Raw genomic sequence first — 22,736 nt, forward strand, 5'->3', positions numbered from 1 at the left:
CAGACAGATGTTTCTGCGCTTTTCGTTCTACTGGCACTAAATTTAAACACAACATTCATATTATTACTCCCATTGGTGGATTTCTGTGTTATCTCGCAGAGTTATTACGTAACTCCACGGAATTCCGCAGAGTGAAACTCCACGAGATCCGCTCATCTCATGTTCCACGGGACTTTCTCAGAACTGTGTGACTAATTTAAGTGGGTCAGGGTTCCCTACCCTACCCTCTTATTTCCTTTATCAAAAAACGTTTCAGGACATGGAACCAACTCCCTGAGTCCTGTCATTGCTGCTCCAACATTTATTTACATGTTACGGCCAACCAATCAGAACGCTACCTCTGAAAATGCCCGCTGAGCCATAAGGAAGGCTTAAACTATTGAATATCAGCCAAATGGTCCCGATATATACATACATTTTTATCCCTAATTTCACATGTGCCACATTTGCACCCATGCACTATTCAGGGGTGCAACAGGGTGTCATTGTGACACCCTGCCACCCTTGTAGGTCTTCCCCCTTACAGATTCGGTATTTACTGAATCGGTATTCCCCATTCATTCCTATGGGCCTCAAGGCCGATTCGGTAAAAAATACCAAAAGAATACCTACACACCATTTACCCATAAAATTCGGTATTTTAGAATCGGTAAATGGTATTTACCTACATCTGACCCTTGGTCCTAACTATAACTACACAGTAGCAGCCACCATTGTATAGTTATGTTACATTACAGTTTTCATAGATAGAGCATGTTTTGTTTTGCTAACACCTCTGACAATCCTTCACAAACTTTTCCCCAAAAAAGATTCATCCTCCTTCCTTCAATGATACCGGGATGATTTTTCATGTGTGGGATAATATAAAGGGTCAGGGTCTCGAAATGCTTTTTCACCAAGCAATTTCCATACCATAGTGATTTTTAGACAGCACTGCAGCAAAATGGCTGAACAGAGTTACCATATTTGGCATAAAGCTGGATCTTTACAAAGAAAGTGTTATTTGATGTAAACTTCTTCAATAATTTTGGAGACCATAATATTGAAAATGTATATTTATATTCAGGCGTGGACTCTACAGCTAACAGCGGTCTGGGTGGTGGGATTTAACATACGATGATGAGGAACATTTTAATAAAAAAGAAAACCATGGTTTTCTTTTTTTTATTTAAGGTTCCATTGTCGTTATATGTCGAATCCCCTCTATCACTCCGCTCTTACCTGTACGGACTGTGGCTGTTTATATTGGCAGTTGAGCTGAAATTTAAAAATTCAAATCCTTCTGAATGGATACCAAAATGTTTTTTGGAGCTGGTCTGCCAGACCTGCTCATACTTATGAGTATTACACTTTTTAACAAGTTGGAAAAACAAGACAACATAGAAAGCAATGTAGCCGGGAGTACCACCTAAAACCAGGGGCTGCACTTGACCAGGCAATATGTCTGGTGTGATACACAGAAAGCAGCTCTAACATTGTGAGGCTTCTGAGTGGAATGAGGTAATTCCCTGAATCTGGCTCCAGGCTGTACATCTTTGGTAGAAGGTGGAGGGGTGGGGGTTGTACCTGACTCCCCAGTGACATCCCTTCGCTGTGGCCATAAGTTGCTGTACACTCATCCAGGATATGAGGAGAGAGTACAGGGCCTTCTCTCTCTTTGTGAATGCCTAGGATCTGGGTCTTCACTTGCAGTGAAGTTACTACTTATGCTGTTCTGTCTATTGCCAAAACAGCACTAAAAGGAAACTACAGTGCAAAGATGGCTGACGTGATCTCTCTTTTTTGGAACTAGCAGGGGCAGTGGCCGGAGGGGAGTCGTCACAGGGTGTGGCCAGCATCCCTGCGATCAACCCCCCTCCAATTGAAAAGAAGCAGTCACAATAGTGAAATAAATCAATATTGAAAGCAAGCTACTGACATTTCACCTACATAAACAGGCACAGTGCCATCACTCCTTATGCCTGACCTTCTAAACACAGAATGATGACATGTAGGCTCATTTACATTAGGTAGGATAATGACACTGGCAATAAAGCAAAGACCAAATGGCTCTGACACTGCAATTTACTGATTCACTTTGCAAGAGCTGGAAAGACACCACAATGGTCATTCCATGTTTGTGTTCAACAAAGGCTTCTCATTTCCCTTGTTCACCTTCAATGTGGAAGTCATGTCATGTCATGTGTGTGTACTTGTAAAGCGCACTGCGACTCCATGGAGTATCCTGGCGCTGAAGACCGCTGGGGAACCCGTCCTGCTTTTCCCTGTGAGATGGTCCCTTTCTGGGTATCTCCAGGGTGAAACCAGGCATCCCCGACGTCTGTGGGGGGCCGTTGTAGAGATGAGGCAAGCTTAATGCCCAGAGTTGCCGAATGTGTTCCCTGGTTAGAGTAGGCACCGAGGTGAGAATTGTCGAGTCCGCTGACCCTGGTCTACGACCCTGCTGCGTCGGGAATTGAACCCTGGTCCCGGGCCGTTCTCTGCTTACGGGTCTGTCACCTCTAACCAGTGAGCCACACCACTCCACTTGCAGTTCAACGGAATCACTATCAGCAGTTAATTAGAAGTATTTAAAAAAATCTCAGTTCCCTTTACATCATACCTACATAAATTATCAGTACAGTGAACTTAAAAATGCAATGTAAATCAATGTTCAGGTTTGGTTACTGAAGGTTCTTCAAAGAGCCACTTTGATTGTAGTAAAGATGAACACAGAGATGTAGTGCCTAGTAACCAAATAGGTGGGCATGCAGATTGGGATGGCATAAGAGAACAGCAACAATATTTGCAAAAAAAATAAATTTGGTTTTAACTTCAGACCTTATAGGAAGGATATTTTTTAAGACAGATGGATAGATAGATAGATAGATAGATAGATAGATAGATAGATAGATAGATAGATAGATAGATAGATAGATAGATAGATAGATAGATAGATAGATAGATAGATAGATAGATAGATAGACAGATAGACTCACTCACTATCCTTCTTTTGGTACCTGGGCTCTCCAGATCTCATCTCGCTCACGCACCACTTGCAGGTAGGTGTCGGCCATCATGGCAATGATCATATTGAGCATGAGTAGGGCGGCAAGGATCGCAAATGCGGAATACAACACGTGATACATGAGCGGAAGGTCAACGCTGTAGTTGGCAGGCCCATCAATGAGAGTCAGGGAGAGTTCAAAAGTACTGAAGAGGGACATGGGGTAGCTGAAGAAATGTCCCAGCTCACTGGGATCCTCAGATTGGAATGTGATGAAAAAAGCTAGAAAAGGAATCGAGAAAATGAAAGAAAACATCTGAAATTGACAGAATTAAAACACATGCGTTCAGTAGAGAATACATTAGGTTACATAGTTTAAGAAATCCTTCGATTACAACCAGTGATGAATGCTCCAGGGCGTTAGTGGTAGGGAGGGGGCAAGTAAAAGAAAAAACATTTAACTTACCTACAGGCCTGTTGCCGTCTCTCCTCCATCCACTTTTCTTCCCAGAAGAATGAAACGGAAGCACACAGGCTCCCAGTCTACCTTAGCCAATCACGAAGCTGCTGTTACTAGTATGACAGCAGTGTCATGATTGCTCTGAGTGGCCTGGTTTGGCGCTCAGACAGGGAGTGGAAGCCTGTGTATGTTCTCCACAGCCGGGTGGAGAACATGCTAAGTGCGCATGACTATTTAGCCGGCCCCAGACGGCCACCCAAACCATCATGCACACTTAAGTGCACCACCCACTCCTACTCCTGTTGGCTGTGATGACAGCCAAGATCCACCCCTCCCAAACTGGCTTCAGCATGGACAAATAAAATGGTAATCACTTCATGTTATTATCAATACAACTTTCCTTTTTTGCACTGCTGAAAAGCATTGGGGTAACGCTCCTCTGCATTAGCGAAGGAGCTGCAGCTGATTACACTTCACTCTGATGCCTCATTTGTCATGCAGATTTCAAAATCACGGGGATTGATGCAAAAGGCTGGAATCTAATAAACATTAAATATAACAAGTTGCCTTTAGGACTATGGATTCAAAGTTTTCTTTCAAAGGAAGGGAGAAACTCTTCCCTACTCTTCAGTTCAACTAATGAACAGAGGGGCATATTACCAAGGAATAGCGATATTTATCGCTAAATGCGCTTAGCGCATTTTTTTTTATCGCTGCCTATCTCTGATATGTTAGCGGAGAAAACATGCAACGTTTTTCTCCATTGTGCTACAATATCCAGTGATAGCGGCGAAATGCGTGAATATCGCTGAGAATACAGCGATATTCACGCATTAGCGACGAAATGCTCTTAGCCATGTTATCCACCTCCCATTGGATAACATGGCTAATAAGTGGTCTGGGCAGGTGTTAGTATTTGGAGATATTCACGCTTAGCACGAATATTTCCATCGCTACGCCTGCCTTGCTAATAGACGATCGCGACGTTAGCGACTGCTTTCAGTCGCTAACTGGTTGGGTACGCCCACTTTGCATGTCATTAGCGATAAACATCGCTAACATGCAAAGCGGGCCCCAAACCGCTCGCTATCGCCTAAAAGCTGTCGCTAACATCAGTTAGCGACAGCTTGCTAATAGGACAATAGAATTATCGCCGCTTAGCGGCCGAAAACGGCTGCTAAAGCGGCGATAATTGCCTATCGCCCTGCTTGGTAATATGCCCCAGAATTACTTGTAACCTTTCTATTTAGTGGGTCATTAAGCACATCACAAATTCATCTATTTATACAAATAATCAATATCTATTCCAAAAATTAATTAGAAAATGATTTTTACTTCATGACTATTTCATTTTTCTTCTGTTTTCGGTATATGTGCTTCAGACACAATACATGCATTTGCCTTATGCATTTTAATACATCAATACAAGAAAGTGCAATAATTATATACAGTGAATAAATAACAAAACGTTGGTACAATAACAAATCATTTGAAAAAATCAAAAAGTCCTACTACATTCTACTCATGTACCGGGATATTACCTACTTATCCTCGGTACTGTCTCTATATGTGGTCCGAGGAAAGGGGGTGTAGGTCAGAGAACTCTTTTAAATGACTTATTTGTGTTTACTACACTGTATAAATGGATGAATTCGTGATTTGCTTAATGACCCACTAAATAAAAAGGTTACAAGTAATTCTGTTCATTAGTTGAACTGAAGAGTATGGAAGAGTTTCTCCCTTTTTTTAAAAGAAAACTTTGAATCCATGGTCCTAGAGGCAACCTGTCATATTTAATTATTTGTCATGCAGTGCATCTAAAGGAGCTGAGGACACCTTGTGCATTGCCCGGTATCCTCAAGGGGGAACATCCTTTACAACGCAACTGTTACAACGAAGTACCTTTACGACGCAACCATTACAACGCAACATTTACAACGACTTGTGCTGGGGGGGCGCTCTAGGATAGGGAATAGTTTCCAACACCTTCCCTACTATCCACGGGGACTGGAGTTGGAATAATAAATTAAACTATTCACTATCCAGTGCCCCCAACGCAAGTCGTTGTAACAACTTGCGTTGTAAAACTTGCGTCGTAAAGGCATGCATTGTAATAGCATGCGTTGTAACGTCATACATCCATCCTCAAGACTTATGTATTGGTCAATTACTGCTGTTCTCCCTCTTTCAGTGTCTTGATATTCAACAAATAATGACATTCGTATTTTTGGTGGAGTTTGTAATACGTCCTCCTTGTGTGTGTCTCTGTGTGTGTCTGTGTCTCCGTGCCGCTTTAGGGATTTATGACATGCACGTACAGGCATGTTAACGTATGTTGAAGTTAAACAAAGTTTTTGCATCGGGGTTTGCATCACTTTTGATACAGACTTGACGCAAAATCCTTTGTAGTATTTATAAAGCATCGCAAATTGTTATATGCATTGCTTTGTCAAATTAAAAGTAATGCAAAGATATAATAAATGTTTCATTGGTGGTACGTGGGCATTCGCCTCCATCCACCCTTGTATTTTGAGAAAAACCCTTAGGTACAAACTTGTAAATATATATGTTCTCCAAAATGGTGCACCTGCTCGACGCTAGGGTAAGAAGGAGAAACATCTTTATTTCTCCTTGTTATTTCCTCATTCTGCAGTAGACATTAAAAGAGGAAGGATGTATGACATTACAACGCATGCTTTTACCACGCATGCCTTTTCAACGCGGTTTTTACAACGCAAACCTTTACAACGCAAAGCTCTTTGGGGTGCTGGATAGTGAATAGTTTAATTTACTATTCCAACTCCAGTCCCCGTGGACACTAGGGAAGGTGCTGGATAGTAAATTAAACTTATTCCCTATCCTAGAGCGCCCCCTAGCGCAATGCGTTGTAATGGTTTGCGTTGTTAAAGTTGCGTCGTAAAGGGTAAAAGTTGCGTTGTAAAGGATGTTTCCAAAGAGGGAAATACCCTCAAAGGTTAGATTTGTGCAAGAAGGCCACCCTTGCCGCAGAAAATCTATCATGACCTTAGCGAAGACACCATTGCTCTATGGGGCGCCAGGGCGGCTGCCTTAGCACTAGGCAGCCACAAGTGTGCCAGTGCATGGAGATAACAGAACTGCACCATTCCTTCAAAGGTATGGGGCAGTTCTGCTCTCTCCCGTTGACGCAACGCAGTGCAGCAACTTCAATTGCTGTGCTGCGTTAATGCTTTGGACATGTGCCCCTAACATTGTGAAGTGCTGTATGTGTGTGTGTGTGCGTGCTTATGTCTGTGCAGCATGGGATGGGGAAATGTGTTGCAGGTGTATTTTGTGTCTGTTAGCAATGTGTTTTGAATATCTGTGGATGGCTAGAGCGGTCGACTTCGAAGCTGGGGAACTGGGTTCGAGTCTTGGTAGAGACGCTCAACATCCTGTGAGTCTGGGTAAATCACGTAATGTCCCGTGCCTAACAAAAACACATGAATGTGTCCCTCTGTAACGCAACTGGTGCTCATGGAAAGTGCTTTGACATCTTTGATTCTAGTAAGCCCTATATAAAACTCCCCCAAAAACAAACAAGATGTTGTGCCCAGGACTATGTATTATTTGTTTCTTTATTTAAGAGTTTTATATAGCGCTAGACAGACCCAAAGGTATCGGAGCGATTTACAGCCTTATCAATCGTATGATACATTAGCGCAGTAATATGTACAGTGACTCAAGCCGCATCGCATATTCTTGTCATAGAGAGCACAATGTCATTCGTAAGATATGTTATCACAGTAGTATGTACAGTGTCTTGTGCTGCTTCACGTAGTGTTGTCGCAAAATCACATTGACTCGTAATGAGATTGGATCAGAGAGGGGGGATAGTCAAGAGGCGAGCGGGGTAGATTTCTTAATGTTAAAGTGTCTGACTGCAGTTGTGGGCAGGCTCCGGCGATTGGGCTGTAACTATCCATTCAGGAGTGATCGATTGAGGAGGAGGTCGTTGAGCTGCTTTTTGAAAATTAAGTAGATGGGGTTACTCCTTATATGGATTGGTATGGTGTTCCAGATTTTGGGTGCATTTCCTGCGAATGAGCGAGATGCTGTTTTTTGTTTGCGAGTTTTTGGAGGGAATATGAGTAGAGTGTTGGTACTCCCTAGGCTTCTTGACTGGCCTTCTGGAGTTTGGAGGCCAGGTATGCGGGTTTCCCCGTGTGCAGCGCTTTGTGCGCGAGGCAGGCAGTTCTGAAGTTGGCACGCATTTCGATTTAGTTAATTCAACAGACCTTGAACACGTGATCATTTAGAGTTCAAGTTCAAGTTCAAGTTTGGCATTTGTATAGCGCACTACTCACCCATAGGGTCTCAAGGCGCTTGTGGGAGGAGGGGGGGGTTATGTATCAAATATCCAGGTTTTGAGTTGTTTTCTGAAGGAGAGGTGGTTTTGAGTAAGGCGGAGATGTGTGGGGAGGGAGTTCCAGGTTTTGGCCGCAAGGTAGGAGAAAGATCTTCCCCCCATGGTGGCCCTGTGGATGCGCGGTATAGCGGCGAGGGCTTGGTTGGAAGAACGGAGTTTGCGGGTGGGGGTGTATAAGGAGAGGCGTGTATTGAGGGATTCGGGTCCTAGATCGTATAGTGCTTTGTGTGCGTGGGTGAGGAGACGGAACGTAATTCTTTTGTTGACGGGGAGCCAGTGGAGGTCTTTCAGATGACTGGATATGTGAGCTCTGCGGGGGATGTCTAGATTGAGTCTAGCAGAAGCATTTTGGATACGTTGGAGTTTTTTCTGTAGTTTGGCTGTGGTTCCGGCATAAAGGGTGTTCCCGTAGTCTAGCCTGCTAGTGACCAGTGCGTGGGTTACTGTTTTTCTTGTTTCGATGGGGGTCCAGCGGAAGATTTTTCTGAGCCTGCGTAGGATGTTGAAGCATGAGGAGGAGACTGCGTTGACTTGTCTGGTCATCGATAGGGAAGAGTCTAGGATGAATCCCAGATTACGTGCGTGGTCCGTAGGTTTGGGGGCGTTTCCCAGGGCCGGAGGCCACCATGAGTCATCCCAAGCGGAGGGGGATTATCCTAATATGAGTACTTCCGTTTTGTCCGAGTTCAGTTTAAGGCGACTGGTCTCCATCCATTCGGCCACTTCTTTCATTCCTTCGTGTAGATTGCTTTTGGCGGTGTTTGAGTCTTTGGTAAGGGAGAGGATCAGCTGGGTGTCGTCTGCGTAAGAGATGATGTTGAGGTTATGTTTGCGAACGATGGATGCGAGGGGGCTCATGTATACGTTGAATAGTGTGGGACTGAATGAAGATCCTTGTGGTACGCCGCAGATGACTTCGGTGGCTTCTGATCTGAAAGGGGAGAGGCGGACTCTCTGTGTTCTTCCTGCGAGGAATGAGATGATCCAGTCCAGTGCTTTTCCTTGAATTCCTATGTTTCTGAGGCGGTGTATGAGGGTGTTATGACAGACTGTGTTGAATGCTGCGGAGAGGTCAAGTAGGATGAGGGCAACTGTTTCACCATTGTCCAGTAGTTTACGGATGTCGTCTGTTGCTGCGATGAGGGCGGTCTCGGTGCTGTGTTTGGCTCGGAATCCAGATTGTGATATGTCGAGGGATTTGTTGGATTCGAGGAAGGCGGCGAGTTGACTGTTGACAGCTTTCTCGATGACTTTGGCAGGGAAGGGGAGGAGCGAGATAGGACGGTAGTTTTTAAGTTCATTGGGGTCTGCTGTGGGTTTCTTCAGGAGGGCGCTGAGTTCGGCGTGTTTCCAGTTTTCCTGGAAAGTGGCAGAGTTGAAGGAGCTATTGATGATGTCGCGAAGGTGGGGAGCGATGATTGAGTCTGCTTTGTTAAAGATGTGGTGGGGGCATGGGTCTGTTGGCGATCCTGAGTGGATCGAGTTCATCAGGCGGATGGTGTCTTCAGTGGTGACTGGTTTCCAGGTACAAAGGTTGTTAGGGGGGAGATTATGTTCTGAGGTGAGTGGGGTGGACTGGACAATCGGTTGTTTTGTGAAGCTGTTGTGTATGTCGGCGATTTTGTTGTGGAAGAATGAAGCTAGGGAGTCGCAGAGCTGCTGGGAGGGAGTGATATCATTGGTGCCGGCTGATGGGTTGGTGAATTCTTTTACTATGTTGAACAGTTCCTTACTGCTGTGAGCGTTGTTGTCGAGTCGATCAATAAAAGCTGATTTCTTAGTGGAGCGTATTAGTTGACGGTGTTTACGGGTGGCGTTCTTGAAAGTGGCTAGGTTTTCGGTGGATGGGTTGCTTTTCCAGGCTTTCTCAAGGATGCGGCATGTCTTCTTGGATTTCTTAAGCTCATCATTGAACCAGGGGGCTTTCTTGAGGTTTAACTTGGTAGTGTTGTTTTTCAGAGGTGCTAACTCGTCAGCGCAGCGGGTGATCCATTGAGCAAGGTTGGTAGCTGCTTGGTTTGGGTCTGATGAATGGGTAGGAGGGTATTGGTGGAGCGATGTGAGAAGTTGCTCAGTGGTGATTTTGTTCCAGTTCCTGCGGGGAATTTGTTGAAGCTGGTTTTGGGATGTAGTCTTTTTGTAGTTGAAGTGCACGCAGCTGTGGTCTGTCCAATGGAGAGCTGTGGTGTGGTTGAAGGAGATGTATTTGTTGGAAGTAAAGATTGGATCGAGTGTGTGACCGGCACAGTGGGTGGGGGTGTTAACGAGTTGTTTGAGTCCGAGATTGGCGAGGTTGTCTAATAGGGTGATGGTGTTTCTGTCGTTGTTCTTATCTAGGTGGAAGTTGAAGTCGCCTAGAAGGATGTAGTCCTCGGAGGGGAGGGCGTGTGGGCTGATGAAGTCAGTGATGTCTTCGCTGAATTGTGTGCGGGGTCCGGGAGGTCTGTAGAGGAGGGTTCCTCTGAGTGTGGTCTTGGGGTTGATGTGGATCTGGAAGTGGAGGTGTTCGGCGGTTGTGAGGATGTCCTCGGAACTGGTCGAGATGCGGAGGGTGTTTTTATGAACAATGGCAACGCCTCCTCCTATTTGGTTGGTTCGGTCCTTACGGATAATCTTGTAGCCGTCAGGGATGGCTATGGCGATGTCGGGTGTTGAAGAGGAGTTCATCCATGTTTCTGTGAGAAAAGCGACGTCCGGTGATGTAGAGTCGAGTAGATCCCAAAGTTGGACAACGTGACTGTGGACTGAACGGGTGTTGAGTAGGATGCATTTCAGATGGTTGGTGTCAGCATTCTGTTTGATGTTGGTGGGTTTGGTGAGGGTCCTAATGCAGGCGAATTTGCAGGAAGTGCAGGTGAAAGGTCCATGGGTGCGGCCGGGTGCAGCTTGGTAACAGATTGGTGGTCGGCCGGTGTTAAGGGCTGACAGGGAAGAGGCGTCGTACGTGATGCGGGAGAAGGGGGGTTGCGGGGACCAGGGGGTATGGCGCTGGGCGCGGTCCAGGCGCGGACGGGCGTAGACGGGCTTACCTTTGGCGCACCTTCGGCGCGGCCGCAGCGCGTGGACGCTGCGCGTAGGTCCATCTGACTTTAATGGGTAGTGGAGGGGGGGGCGGAGCGTGGGAGGGGCAGCTGGGAGGCGGGAGCGAGGTGGAGTGACGGTGTGGGAAGGTACAACTAAACAAAATGGCAGCAACAGTAACAACAAATGCTGCGAGGCAGGGCGAGATTGGGCAAAGAGGAGCGCTATGGGGGAGAATTAATGCATCAAATGCTAGCGGTTCAAAGCGCAATGGTAGCGTTAAAAGCGCTATGAAATTTGGCAGCAGTTTCAATATAATGCACACAGTAATTAAATTGTATAGACAGGCAAGCGAGGCAAAAATCACTCAAATCAGCAATCAGTAAAGCAATACAGAGCCCAGCAGTGCGCAAATGAACTTGAAATGCAGAACGTAAAATGCACTCAGCAGTCAATAATCTGTCAAATCACACAAAGCTCAGCAGTGCGCAAGCGAACTCGGAATACTAAATGAAAAGATGCTCTCAGCAATTGCTAAACAGTAAGGCAATATCTAGCCTAGCAGTGCGCCAAAGAATAGATAGAGCCTAGCGCTTTTGAGAGTTATTTGGCAGAATCAGAAGTGCTATGCCACGATACCAGATGGGGAGGAGGTGAGGGGAGCGACCGCTTCTGCCGAGGACAGGACGGTCACAGCTCTCCGTGTGGACTCGGACGGTGTGTGAGTTCAGTGGGTGGGAGGGGCAGCTGGGAGGCGGGAGCGAGGTGGAGTGACGGTGTGGGAAGGTACAACTAAACAAAATGGCAGCAACAGTAACAACAAATGCTGCGATGCAGGGCGAGATTGGGCAAAGAGGAGCGCTATGGGGGAGAATTAATAGCCTAGCAGTGTGCCAAAGAATAGATAGAGCCTAGCGCTTTTGAGAGTTATTTGGCAGAATCAGAAGCGCTATGCCACGATACCAGATGGGGAGGAGGTGAGGGGAGCGACCGCTTCTGCCGAGGACAGGACGGTCCTGTCCTGACGGTCCTGACGGTCCAGCACCACCTCACTCTGGTCCTGACGGTCCAGAGTGAGGTGGTGCTGAGGCAATATTGGTGGAAGCAGTGAGGAAGTGTGTCTATCCACTGTGGATCTCTGTGGGTTTGAATGATTGAATGATCAAGTGTGAGGAGCATGTCTGGCTGATGCAAGTGTATGACAATGCATCAGCGGTGTAGTACGTGTGGGTGAGTGTGCGTTTTTTGTGGATTTAACGGTGTGTGCCAAAATATGTGGATGGAGAAGTTTTGACAAGTTATTGTTCATTTTGCTCTTTTTCACCAACCACATCTGGAAGCACCCGATGTTCCTGGTGAATGTAAATGTAAATGTGTTGTATTTGTAAAGCGCATGGCTGCCCACACGACGAGGCGTCCCGGCGCTGCACTCATACCGCTGTGGAATCCTTCCTGGCTTTTCCATGTGATATGTCCACTCCTGGGCACCCCCAAGGTGAAGCCAGGCATCCAAGTGCTGCTGGGGCCGTTGTGGAGATTAAGCAAGCTATTGCCCAGAGTCACAGAGTGGGACCCCTTATAAGACTAGGCACCGAGGCGAGAATTATCAGGTCCGAGGAGATTGAGTCCAAGAGCCGCCGAGGCGGGAATTGAACCCTGGTCCCGGGCCAGACCTCAGCATCAGGGTCTGCCTCTCTAACCATTGAGCCACACTTCTCCACTGAACTGAAGGGTAGTGACCTTGTTCAGCGGTGCACCAGGATTGGATCTTACGTGCAGTGTTATGTGTTATGTTAACATTGGATTACCTCCAGCAAAGCCCAGGATGACCACTGCCAAGAGTCCACAGAACTGCAGGACATCACAGAACAGCATCTGAGGGAGAAGGCATGGGAGATCCTGTCATCTGTGGCTTGTAGTATATTCTCATTTTTTGAATATTCACAAATTCATGCATCAAACACCAGTCCTTATTCTCAGCTGTTCCATGACGTTATTTCATCTTACTTACAACACATATGGCAGTAAATACCAAATCAAACAATTACATCATGCAATAATAATTTATCCCCGTAGACAAAGGGAATAAAAGACGAAACAAAGAGAAAAGGAGAAAAACATTCTTAACATTTCTAAAATGCACTTATTACGGCTCACAAATGTTCCTTCACAAAACATTTTGACTGGTGCCATTACCTGCCTTGGTGGTAAATTAATGTAGTGCTTGCTTCCATCACCTTTTACCATTGTATTATCAAAACAGGGTTTTGGAGGAGACAAAGCACCACAAAAACATTTGTATCTATTTGTTGTGTGCTATTTCCATGTGCTAGTAATGTGTTCTTTTGTTTTTTGTGATGCAGTATTGGAATGTCTGGTCTTGTACTTCAGTTGTTGTGTTGTGTTTTCTTTGGCTGCTTTACTCTAACATACCCTAATATGTGTGTGTTGTTGTGTTGCTTTGGATATGTTGTTGTGTTATGTTCTGTTGTTTACTTTACATATGTCAGGAGGGGGACATCCTTTTCAACGCAACTTTTATCACGCAGTGCTTTTACAACGCAGGCTTTACCACGAAAACCATTACAACGCATTGCACTGGGGGGCGCTCTAGGATAAGTAATAGTTTAATTTACTATCCAACACCTTCCCTACTATCCACGGGACTGGAGTTGGAATAGTAAATTAAACTATTCACTATCCAGCACCCCCCAAAGCAATGCGTTGTAATGGCCTGCGTGGTAAAACTTGGGTTGTAAGCAGCATGCTTGGTAAAAGCATGCATTGTAACAACGTACATCCATGTCAGCATATACTGCAGCATTTCAAGTCCAAAGCAGGGCATGGCTTCCATATTCCAATGACAAGAAGTCATTTAAAACAGTTTAAGGTGGGAAATCGTGCTGCTTCAGTTCTTCAACTACTTACAACATCCAAGGACAACTATAATGTACAAAATAGTATTAATGACTGCCATGCAAGCAAGCAGCACTTCAGCATGCACGTGTTCCATGCATTACAATATTAAGGCTAGTCCTATTTACATTGCCAATGCTTCTTGTTTTGTATCTGGTGTTGCTTTATGTGGATGTATGACGTTACAACACATACTTTTACAACGCCTACCTTTACATCGCAAGTTTTACAACGCATACCTTTACAACGCATAGTGTTTTTAGGCGCTGGATAGTGAATAGTTTAATTTACTATTCCAACTCCAGTCCCCGTGGATAGTAGGGAAGGTGTTGGATAGTACATTAAACCTATTCCATATCCTAGAGCGCCCCCCAGCGCTATGCGTTGTAATAGTTTGCGTTGTAAAAGTTGCGTCGTAATGGTAGTGCGTTGTAAAAGTTGCGTTGTAAAGGATGTTCCCCGCTTTATGTTATTACTTTTATTATTTTGTTTTGCTGTAGCATGCTCTAAGGAACACGTGTTTTTTTTTTTAGTTCTCGCCGACTGGACAGTGCATGGATAATATTTGTTTACTTTTGGCAGTCTTAGAGCCCACCCATTGCTTACAATGGATTGGCTTCATCACTGTTGTCCTCTGAGGCGGAAAGCCGGAGGTGTTTTGCCCGCATTTCTTTTAAAACTGTATTACTGTGTTGAACTTGATTTTAAAACTATTGGGTACTCACCCTGGTTACTTGCTTGAACTTCGCCTGTCAGTGACCCTGATCCAGTGGATCTTAGCGCTGAGACAGGGTAGGATTGCTCGGCCGCCATCGCGGCTCAAACGCTAGGACACGCCCACTTTAGAGGCCACGCCCACCCCGACCTATTAAAGCGCTGACTGCGAGCGCGCCAAAACTATCACTGTTGTCCTCTGAGGCGGTAAGCTGGAGGTGTTTTGCCCGCATTTCTTTTAAAACTGTATTACTGTGTTGAACTTGATTTTAAAACTACTGGGTACTCACCCTGATTACTTGCTTGAACTTCGCCTGTCAGTGACCCTGATCCAGTGGATCTCAGCGCTGAGACAGGGTAGGATTGCTCGGCCGCCATCGCGGCTCAAACGCTAGGACACGCCCACTTTGGAGGCCACGCCCACCCCGACCTATTAAAGCGCTGACTGCGAGCGCGCCAAAACTATCACTGTTGTCCTCTGAGGCGGAAAGCCGGAGGTGTTTTGCCCGCATTTCTTTTAAAACTGTATTACTGTGTTGAACTTGATTTTAAAACTATTGGGTACTCACCCTGATTACTTGCTTGAACTTCGCCTGTCAGTGACCCTGATCCAGTGGATCTTAGCGCTGAGACAGGGTAGGATTGCTCGGCCGCCATCGCGGCTCAAACGCTAGGACACGCCCACTTTGGAGGCCACGCCCACTTTTCCTACTACAAACTACAAAAAGCGCAGCAGACGAGCGCAGCGGGAGCGCCTAAGGCAAGCCCGTCTGCGCCCGTCCGCGATCGTACGCGGTCCAGGGCCATACCCCCTGTCCCTCGGGAGAACCATATACGGTGGAGTAAGCAAGAACTACTAGCCTTCCGCTATGACATTGCTGAGCCGTGTAGGCACAATTTACGAGTAGAGGATAACACAGGTTGTGAACATTGCCACTTCTCCTATGACCTCGGTAAGAACAGGGACACTTTGGAATACACCATACGATGCGGTCTGATAAATGTCCGCTCATTACGTAAACACAAGTTAGATCTATATGATCTGCTCCTGGAAAAAAAATGGGAACTGGCATTCTTAACCGAAACTTGGCTGGATGATGAGTCCACGCCTGATGCCCTAGAGGCACTTCCAGAGGGCTATATTATACACAACAAGGGGTGGTGATGGACAGAGTCTCTGAATTAAGCAGAATACTCTCACCCAGTCAAGAGATCAGGGCTAGATCCAACACCGTTTTTTAGCTCATTGCACCATCCCAGTTTCAGAACCTGGCTGTATGCAAATTAGTCTGTCCCTGGCCCAGTGCATCATGGGAACAGGGCAGACCAGACTACAAAAGCCAATTCTTACACTGGGAAGGAAACAAGCTTCCGGGGACCGGTTTCTGGCATTTCAGCCGTCTTCGGCCCGGCTTGCTTGAATCCTGATGGTGCAATGAGCAAGGGACTCACATCTGAGTATACCCTTCCACGCTTAGGGTGGACAAAATTATTTACAACAAGGGGTGGTGATGGACAGAGTCTCTGAATTAAGCAGAATACTCTCACCCAGTCAAGAGATCAGGGCTAGATCCAACACCGTTTTTTAGCTCATTGCACCATCCCAGTTTCAGAACCTGGCTGTATGCAAATTAGTCTGTCCCTGGCCCAGTGCATCATGGGAACAGGGCAGACCAGACTACAAAAGCCAATTCTTACACTGGGAAGGAAACAAGCTTCCGGGGACCGGTTTCTGGCATTTCAGCCGTCTTCGGCCCGGCTTGCTTGAATCCTGATGGTGCAATGAGCAAGGGACTCACATCTGAGTATACCCTTCCACGCTTAGGGTGGACAAAATTATTTACAACAAGGGGTGGTGATGGACAGAGTCTCTGAATTAAGCAGAATACTCTCACCCAGTCAAGAGATCAGGGCTAGATCCAACACCGTTTTTTAGCTCATTGCACCATCCCAGTTTCAGAACCTGGCTGTATGCAAATTAGTCTGTCCCTGGCCCAGTGCATCATGGGAACAGGGCAGACCAGACTACAAAAGCCAATTCTTACACTGGGAAGGAAACAAGCTTCCGGGGACCGGTTTCTGGCATTTCAGCCGTCTTCGGCCCGGCTTGCTTGAATCCTGATGGTGCAATGAGCAAGGGACTCACATCTGAGTATACCCTTCCACGCTTAGGGTGGACAAAATTATTTACAACAAGGGGTGGTGATGGACAGAGTCTCTGAATTAAGCAGAATACTCTCACCCAGTCAAGAGATCAGGGCTAGATCCAACACCGTTTTTTAGCTCATTGCACCATCCCAGTTTCAGAACCTGGCTGTATGTAAATTAGTCTGTCCCTGGCCCAGTGCATCATGGGAACAGGGCAGACCAGACTACAAAAGCCAATTCTTACACTGGGAAGGAAACAAGCTTCCGGGGACCGGTTTCTGGCATTTCAGCCGTCTTCGGCCCGGCTTGCTTGAATCCTGATGGTGCAATGAGCAAGGGACTCACATCTGAGTATACCCTTCCACGCTTAGGGTGGACAAAATTATTTACAACAGTAATGCCAGAAACCGGTCCCCGGAAGCTTGTTTCCTTTCCAGTGAAGAATTGGCTTGGTAGTTTGGTCTGCCCTGTTCCCATGATGCACTGGGCCAGGGACAGACTAATTTGCATATAGCCAGGTTCTGAACTGGGATGGTGCAGTGAGCTAAAAAACGGTGATGGATCAAGCCCTGATCTGTTGACTGGGTAGGAGTGTTCTGATTAACTCAGATACTCTGTCCATCACCACCCCCTTTTTGAAATTTTTTTGGCCACCATGAGTGTGGAAGGGTATGCTCAGACATGAGTCCCTTGCTCATTGCACCATCAGGATTCAAGCAAGCCGGGCCGAAGACGGCTGTAATGCCAGAAACCGGTCCCCGGAAGCTTGTTTCCTTTCCAGTGAAGAATTGGCTTGGTAGTTTGGTCTGCCCTGTTCCCATGATGCACTGGGCCAGGGACAGACTAATTTGCATATAGCCAGGTTCTGAACTGGGATGGTGCAGTGAGCTAAAAAACGGTGATGGATCAAGCCCTGATCTGTTGACTGGGTAGGAGTGTTCTGATTAACTCAGATACTCTGTCCATCACCACCCCCTTTTTGAAATATTATACACAGGCAGGATAGGCAAACAGGTAGAGGAGGGGGCACTGCTATTGTTGCCCAGGAAAGTTTACGATGCCAATTAGACCACGCGCCCATTCTGGACAGTGAGACAGGGAGCTTTACGATCAAAGTGAATAACAACTGCACACTGAGAGGTATGTTGATCTACAGACCTCCTGGCCCCTCAGCCAGGTTTGAGGAGAGCCTGGTTGAAAGCATTATAGAGAGCTCGCTATCCAAAGACAAATTTATGGTACTTGGTGACCTTAATCTACACTTCAATGACCCCTCTGACACCACCAGTATGAATTTTTGTAAAGTATTAGGAGCCTTACAACTGAATCAAATTGTAAGCGGCCCCACCCATCAGTTAGGTAACCTCCTAGATCCTATATTCGTAAACTGGGGGGAAGTAGAAGCGACAACTCCCACCCCCATCCCATGGTCAGATCACTATTTTGTACCTTTCGCCATCCGAATTCCTGAAGGCAAATCCCTGCGACCCATTGCACGGTACCATCTCAAGCGAAAATGGGCCACCTTCACTCAGTCTAAGTTCTGTCAGGCCCTTACCAAAGGAGGGGATCCTGGGGGAGACGATGCAGACACGGCTAACTTTCTTCTCTGCAAGCGCATCAATGATGCTCTCGATCTTACAGCCCCCCTGTCAAAAGCCAAACCTGGTGGTCGTGTTAATAAAACAGCACCTTGGTTCAGTAATAACTTGCGGGACGTAAAAATCGCATTGAAGAGAACTGAAAGGCTATGGCGGAGAGCTCTCTCAAAAGATACTAAAGAAGCCTACCTGTCAGAGAGAAGACTTTACCACGGCTTAATTAGAAAGTCGAAAGCCACATATTATGCGGCTAGGATCAGCGAAGCCGGTAACTCAACGAAGGAGCTGTTCCTACTCTATAAAACTCTCTCAAATGGAAAATCTGCCATTACCCCCGATGACTGCTCACCCGAGTCTTGCGACAGAATCGCAGATTTTTTTGCCGGAAAAATATCCTAAATTTATTCGGCATTTCCAACTCCTCCCATGAATGGGATTGACTTTGTGGAAAACCCAAGAGAATGGGGAGACGCACCCACACTGACTAATTTTGTCACCCCACCCTCGGAAGATCTTGTTAAAATCTGTAGGTCCGTGAAGTCAGGTTCTCCACGGGACCCTACTACTCCTAGACTCCTAGAGGACAGCCTAGCGGTTCTGGAGCCTTACATCAGGCATCTACTAGATGTGTCTTTTAACACAAAGACAGTGCCCAAAGAATGGAAAAAAGCGGTAGTCCTTCCTCTTAGGAAAAAACCTAACATTAGCTTCGATAAATTAGACAACCTACGGCCTATCTCTCTCTTACCTTACTTGGCTCAGGTGTCCGAAAAAACGGTTAATCTTCAGCTTATGGATTTCGTGGATAAAGCTGCCCTACTGCACGACACCCAGTTTGGCTTCCGCCCCCGCCACTCAACGGAATCGGCACTTCTGATGGCTGTGGAGTCCCTAAGGCAGGGGGTGGATGAGGGTCATACTATGGCCCTTATCCTATTGGACCTAAGTGCAGCATTCGACACTGTAGCGCATTCCACCTTGCTACAGTGTCTGAATAACGGAGGCATATCAGGAGCCGCACTCCAATGGATCCGATCCTTCCTCACTGGGAGAAGTTTCCAGATTCGTCAAGGAGACCACTACTCTAGATACATGGGTCTGGGCCAGGGAGTCCCTCAGGGATCGTCCTTGAGCCCAACCCTTTTCAATCTTTATGTCTCCCCAGTGGCGCCGATTGCCGTGGGACATGGTTTGCAAATTGTATCCTATGCCGACGACACGCAGCTGGTTGTCTCCCTCTCGCGTGCACCCGGCCTTGCCATGGATAGCTTCAGGGCCTGCATGCAGGACCTGGCTACCTGGATGTCCACAAATTGCCTGAAATTAAATGGCAACAAGACCGAGGTGCTCGTGGTGGGAGGAAATCCCTCCATCTGGTCGTCGGCATGGTGGCCTTCGTGCCTGGGTGAGGTACCTACACCCCGGCAGGAAGTCAGAAACCTGGGGATCTGGCTCGATACTGACCTGTCTCTCGGACCCCAGATAGACAGGGTCACGGGCACTTGCTTCAGCGTTTTAAAAATTCTGCGAAAGGTCCTAGTTCTCCTCCCTATGGCCGCACTCAGAACACTGGTACACGCTCTGATTACTTCACGCATGGACTTTGGCAACCTACTCTATCTGGGAGCTACCTGTAAGGCAATAAATCGACTACAGGTGCTACAGAATGCGGCAGCTCGTCTTATATTAAAACTACCTAACAGATCAGACTCCAAAGCTGCCCTCCAGTCCCTTCACTGGTTACCAATAAAGAGCAGAGTTGAATTTAAAGCTCTCTGCACCTGCCACCGTATCCTTGCTAACAAGGCACCAGCACCACTCCAGAACCTAGTCACCAGGTACATTCCATCCCGCGCTTTGCGCTCCTCTCAAGGAGGCCTACTTAAGGTCCCGAGGGTAAAGAGAGCTCGCATGGGAGGAAGATCCTTCCGATACCTGGGGGCTAAGAGCTGGAATGCTCTACCTCTCAATTTACGTCTGGACCCCTCTGAATCAAGTTTCCGGAGGAAATTGAAAACACACCTCTTCTTAAAACAGTAGGCCCTTCCCCTTTTATGTCTTATGAGTACTTCAGTTAGCGCGGGGACACGCTTTTAGCGTAACTAAGCGCTTTACAAAATGCCCTTAATAATAATAATAATGCCACTTTCATTTTCTTACTCCTTACTTTTTAGCTTGTGTATGCTTTTCTTCCTTTTCTTGTGTTTATCTTTCCCCTGGAACATGGACACATTGCTTGTTTTTTCTTTGCTTGAACACTCCATGCGCTTGCATGGGTTTTTCATCTGCCCCTGGACTGTGCTTGTCTCCCCCCTCTCATCTCTGTATTCTGCTCTCTGTCATTTCCATGAGCTTCTCTCATGCCTCCTCCACGTTGCTGTTTCACTCATTTACTTTTCCTCCCCTAATAGTCGGCCTTCCCTGTTACACTGTACCTCCATTAGTTTGCGTGCCTCCCCACACCCTCCATGTCCACCTGTGCCTCCATGTTGCTTCCGCTATGCCCTCTGTGTTACTTCCCCTACCCTACAGTTGCATCCCCCACACTCGTCCTATGGGATATGGCCCCCTGCCCTCCATATTGCTTTCAACCCTGTGCTCTTCTTTGCTGTCTCTCATCTGTTCACTTTGTCCCCTGTTCACTCTATCATGTTGCTTCTTGCCCCTTCCTGCCATCTTGCTTCACCACCAAGACTAACAGTGAGCACGTCCTAGCCGAGCTGATGCATACATGCAGATTTGCTAAAGAACATCATCTGACTGTCTGCATTATTTTTTTATCTTTAGGGATGTTTTGAGGGTCACAAAATGTGATTTTTTGCGACTCGCAAAAACGGAATGTACTAATGTGTCTCAGACATATTTAGCAATTCCCAATGGGGTTGCAAGTTACCTGGCTCATCAATATTCATGAGGCAGGTCACAATATGTGACCTGTTGGGAATGACCAGCACTCACAGGGATGGTGGCCTGTTGGGGTCAAACCCCTTGGCTGCTGGGGTAATTTTCCTGCTGTGCTGGGGTGCGGGGGGTGGGGGGCGCGCACAGCGCCCCGGTGCTCATGACGAGCTCAGCTCATCATGGCCACACCCATTTCCTCAGAATGTTCAGCACAGATGGGGAATTATCCCAGCGCGCGAGCGTTCTAATGGCCATGACGAGCTCAGCTCGTCATCAGCACACGAGCACCGTGGCTGATAACGAGCTGAGCTCGTCATCAGCATGGGAGGGGTTAAATAAATCATTTTTTTTTTCTAAATACATCCCATTTTCTTTAAAGGAAAGGTGCACTGCCTTTTCTTACAAAACTTTGTCACTGCCAGTCACAAGGGGGAAGGGATTACCTGGTTTACCAGCTGCATGAAGTAGGTGTTAACTGCAATTGTTTTGCAACCGCATTTGCGGTCGCAAAACAATTGTACATACAAGTGCGACTCGGTATTAGGAAGGGACACCCTTGGCATGCCCCTTACTAACAATGACTCGCAAACCCTATTTTGCGAGTCAGTAATAGGTTACTGACTCACAAAATAGGATTTTCACAAATCCCAAGCCTTGTTAGCGGTTCCAAAATGCCCCATTTTCCATTTACGACCCCCAAACAGGGTCCTACATCTGGTCCTTAGTACAGAGCGTACAACCTGGTGGCAGAGCAATGTGCTTAAGATTCTCAAGACCCTGAGCTGAGTCCCCAGTCCTGCACACATTTTGACTACGATTCCTACTGCTTGAATCCCAGCGAAGCTAAGCATATTTGGATCTGCTTTTTCCAGGGAGCAAATTACCTGCATGACTTTTGGGTACATTTTGCAGAGCAGCAAATATTGCAACTTAACTTCTAAAGAGGGGCAAGTGGCACCAAGAACCCAGGACCTACAATTGCAATGTGTTGTGTCACAGTGGATGAGGTCAGGCCCTCAGCCATATTACTCAGAGGTTCATGACTTCTTCCTCCAATACGTTACTGCTGCCATTCTTCTGCCCTCCCAGAGATACTGCAGAGTGAGTGCCACAAAGGAGCACGGCGATCATTCCTTTTTTTATATTTGACTCCAAGGTTTTTCAAATATAAAAGACTTTCCAATGAAATTGTTTTTAACTGTATGCAGGCAACAGCATATCACTTAGGGGCAGATTATGATAGAGGGTTTTCCGCATCCTCCGGGCCGGCGGAAGCCACCGCCGGCCCGGAGGATGCAGAAAATCCTCTGCGGAGCCTCAAAAGACCCACCGCCATATTAGGATGGCGGTGGGTCTTGAGATCTGTCCGCAGCTTTTCTGCCGCGGTCGCCTTCCGACCGCAGCGGAAAAGCTTTAACATGGCTGGCGGTGTCTATCAGACACCGCCAGCCATATTAGGATGGCGTAAGATGTATGCTTTTCAGCGGCGGCTTTTCCGCCGTGGAAAAGCATACGGACCTTCACTTCGGGGGCCCGTTGCGGGCCCCCTGGGTGAAGGGGGGGTGGGGGATGCACATGGGGGGTACCTATGGTACCCCCCGG

General features: G+C 46.9%; 1 protein-coding gene across 1 annotated transcript in view; it reads right to left on the minus strand.

Moving 5' to 3' along the window:
* LOC144769921 (transient receptor potential cation channel subfamily V member 6-like) overlaps positions 1-22,736 on the minus strand; it is a 67,225-nt gene that overhangs the window by 14,914 nt on the left and 29,575 nt on the right. Inside the window, exons 7-8 of the mRNA XM_078654115.1 lie at positions 12,663-12,729; positions 3,000-3,268 (exon numbers count right to left, since the gene is read on the minus strand). Of these exons, the coding sequence (XP_078510241.1) occupies positions 3,000-3,268; positions 12,663-12,729 (336 nt within the window). The remainder of the gene's footprint in view (positions 1-2,999; positions 3,269-12,662; positions 12,730-22,736) is intronic.

The sequence above is a fragment of the Lissotriton helveticus genome, chromosome 7 (genome assembly GCF_964261635.1).
Source record: "Lissotriton helveticus chromosome 7, aLisHel1.1, whole genome shotgun sequence".
Classification (NCBI taxonomy): Eukaryota; Metazoa; Chordata; class Amphibia; order Caudata; family Salamandridae; genus Lissotriton; species Lissotriton helveticus.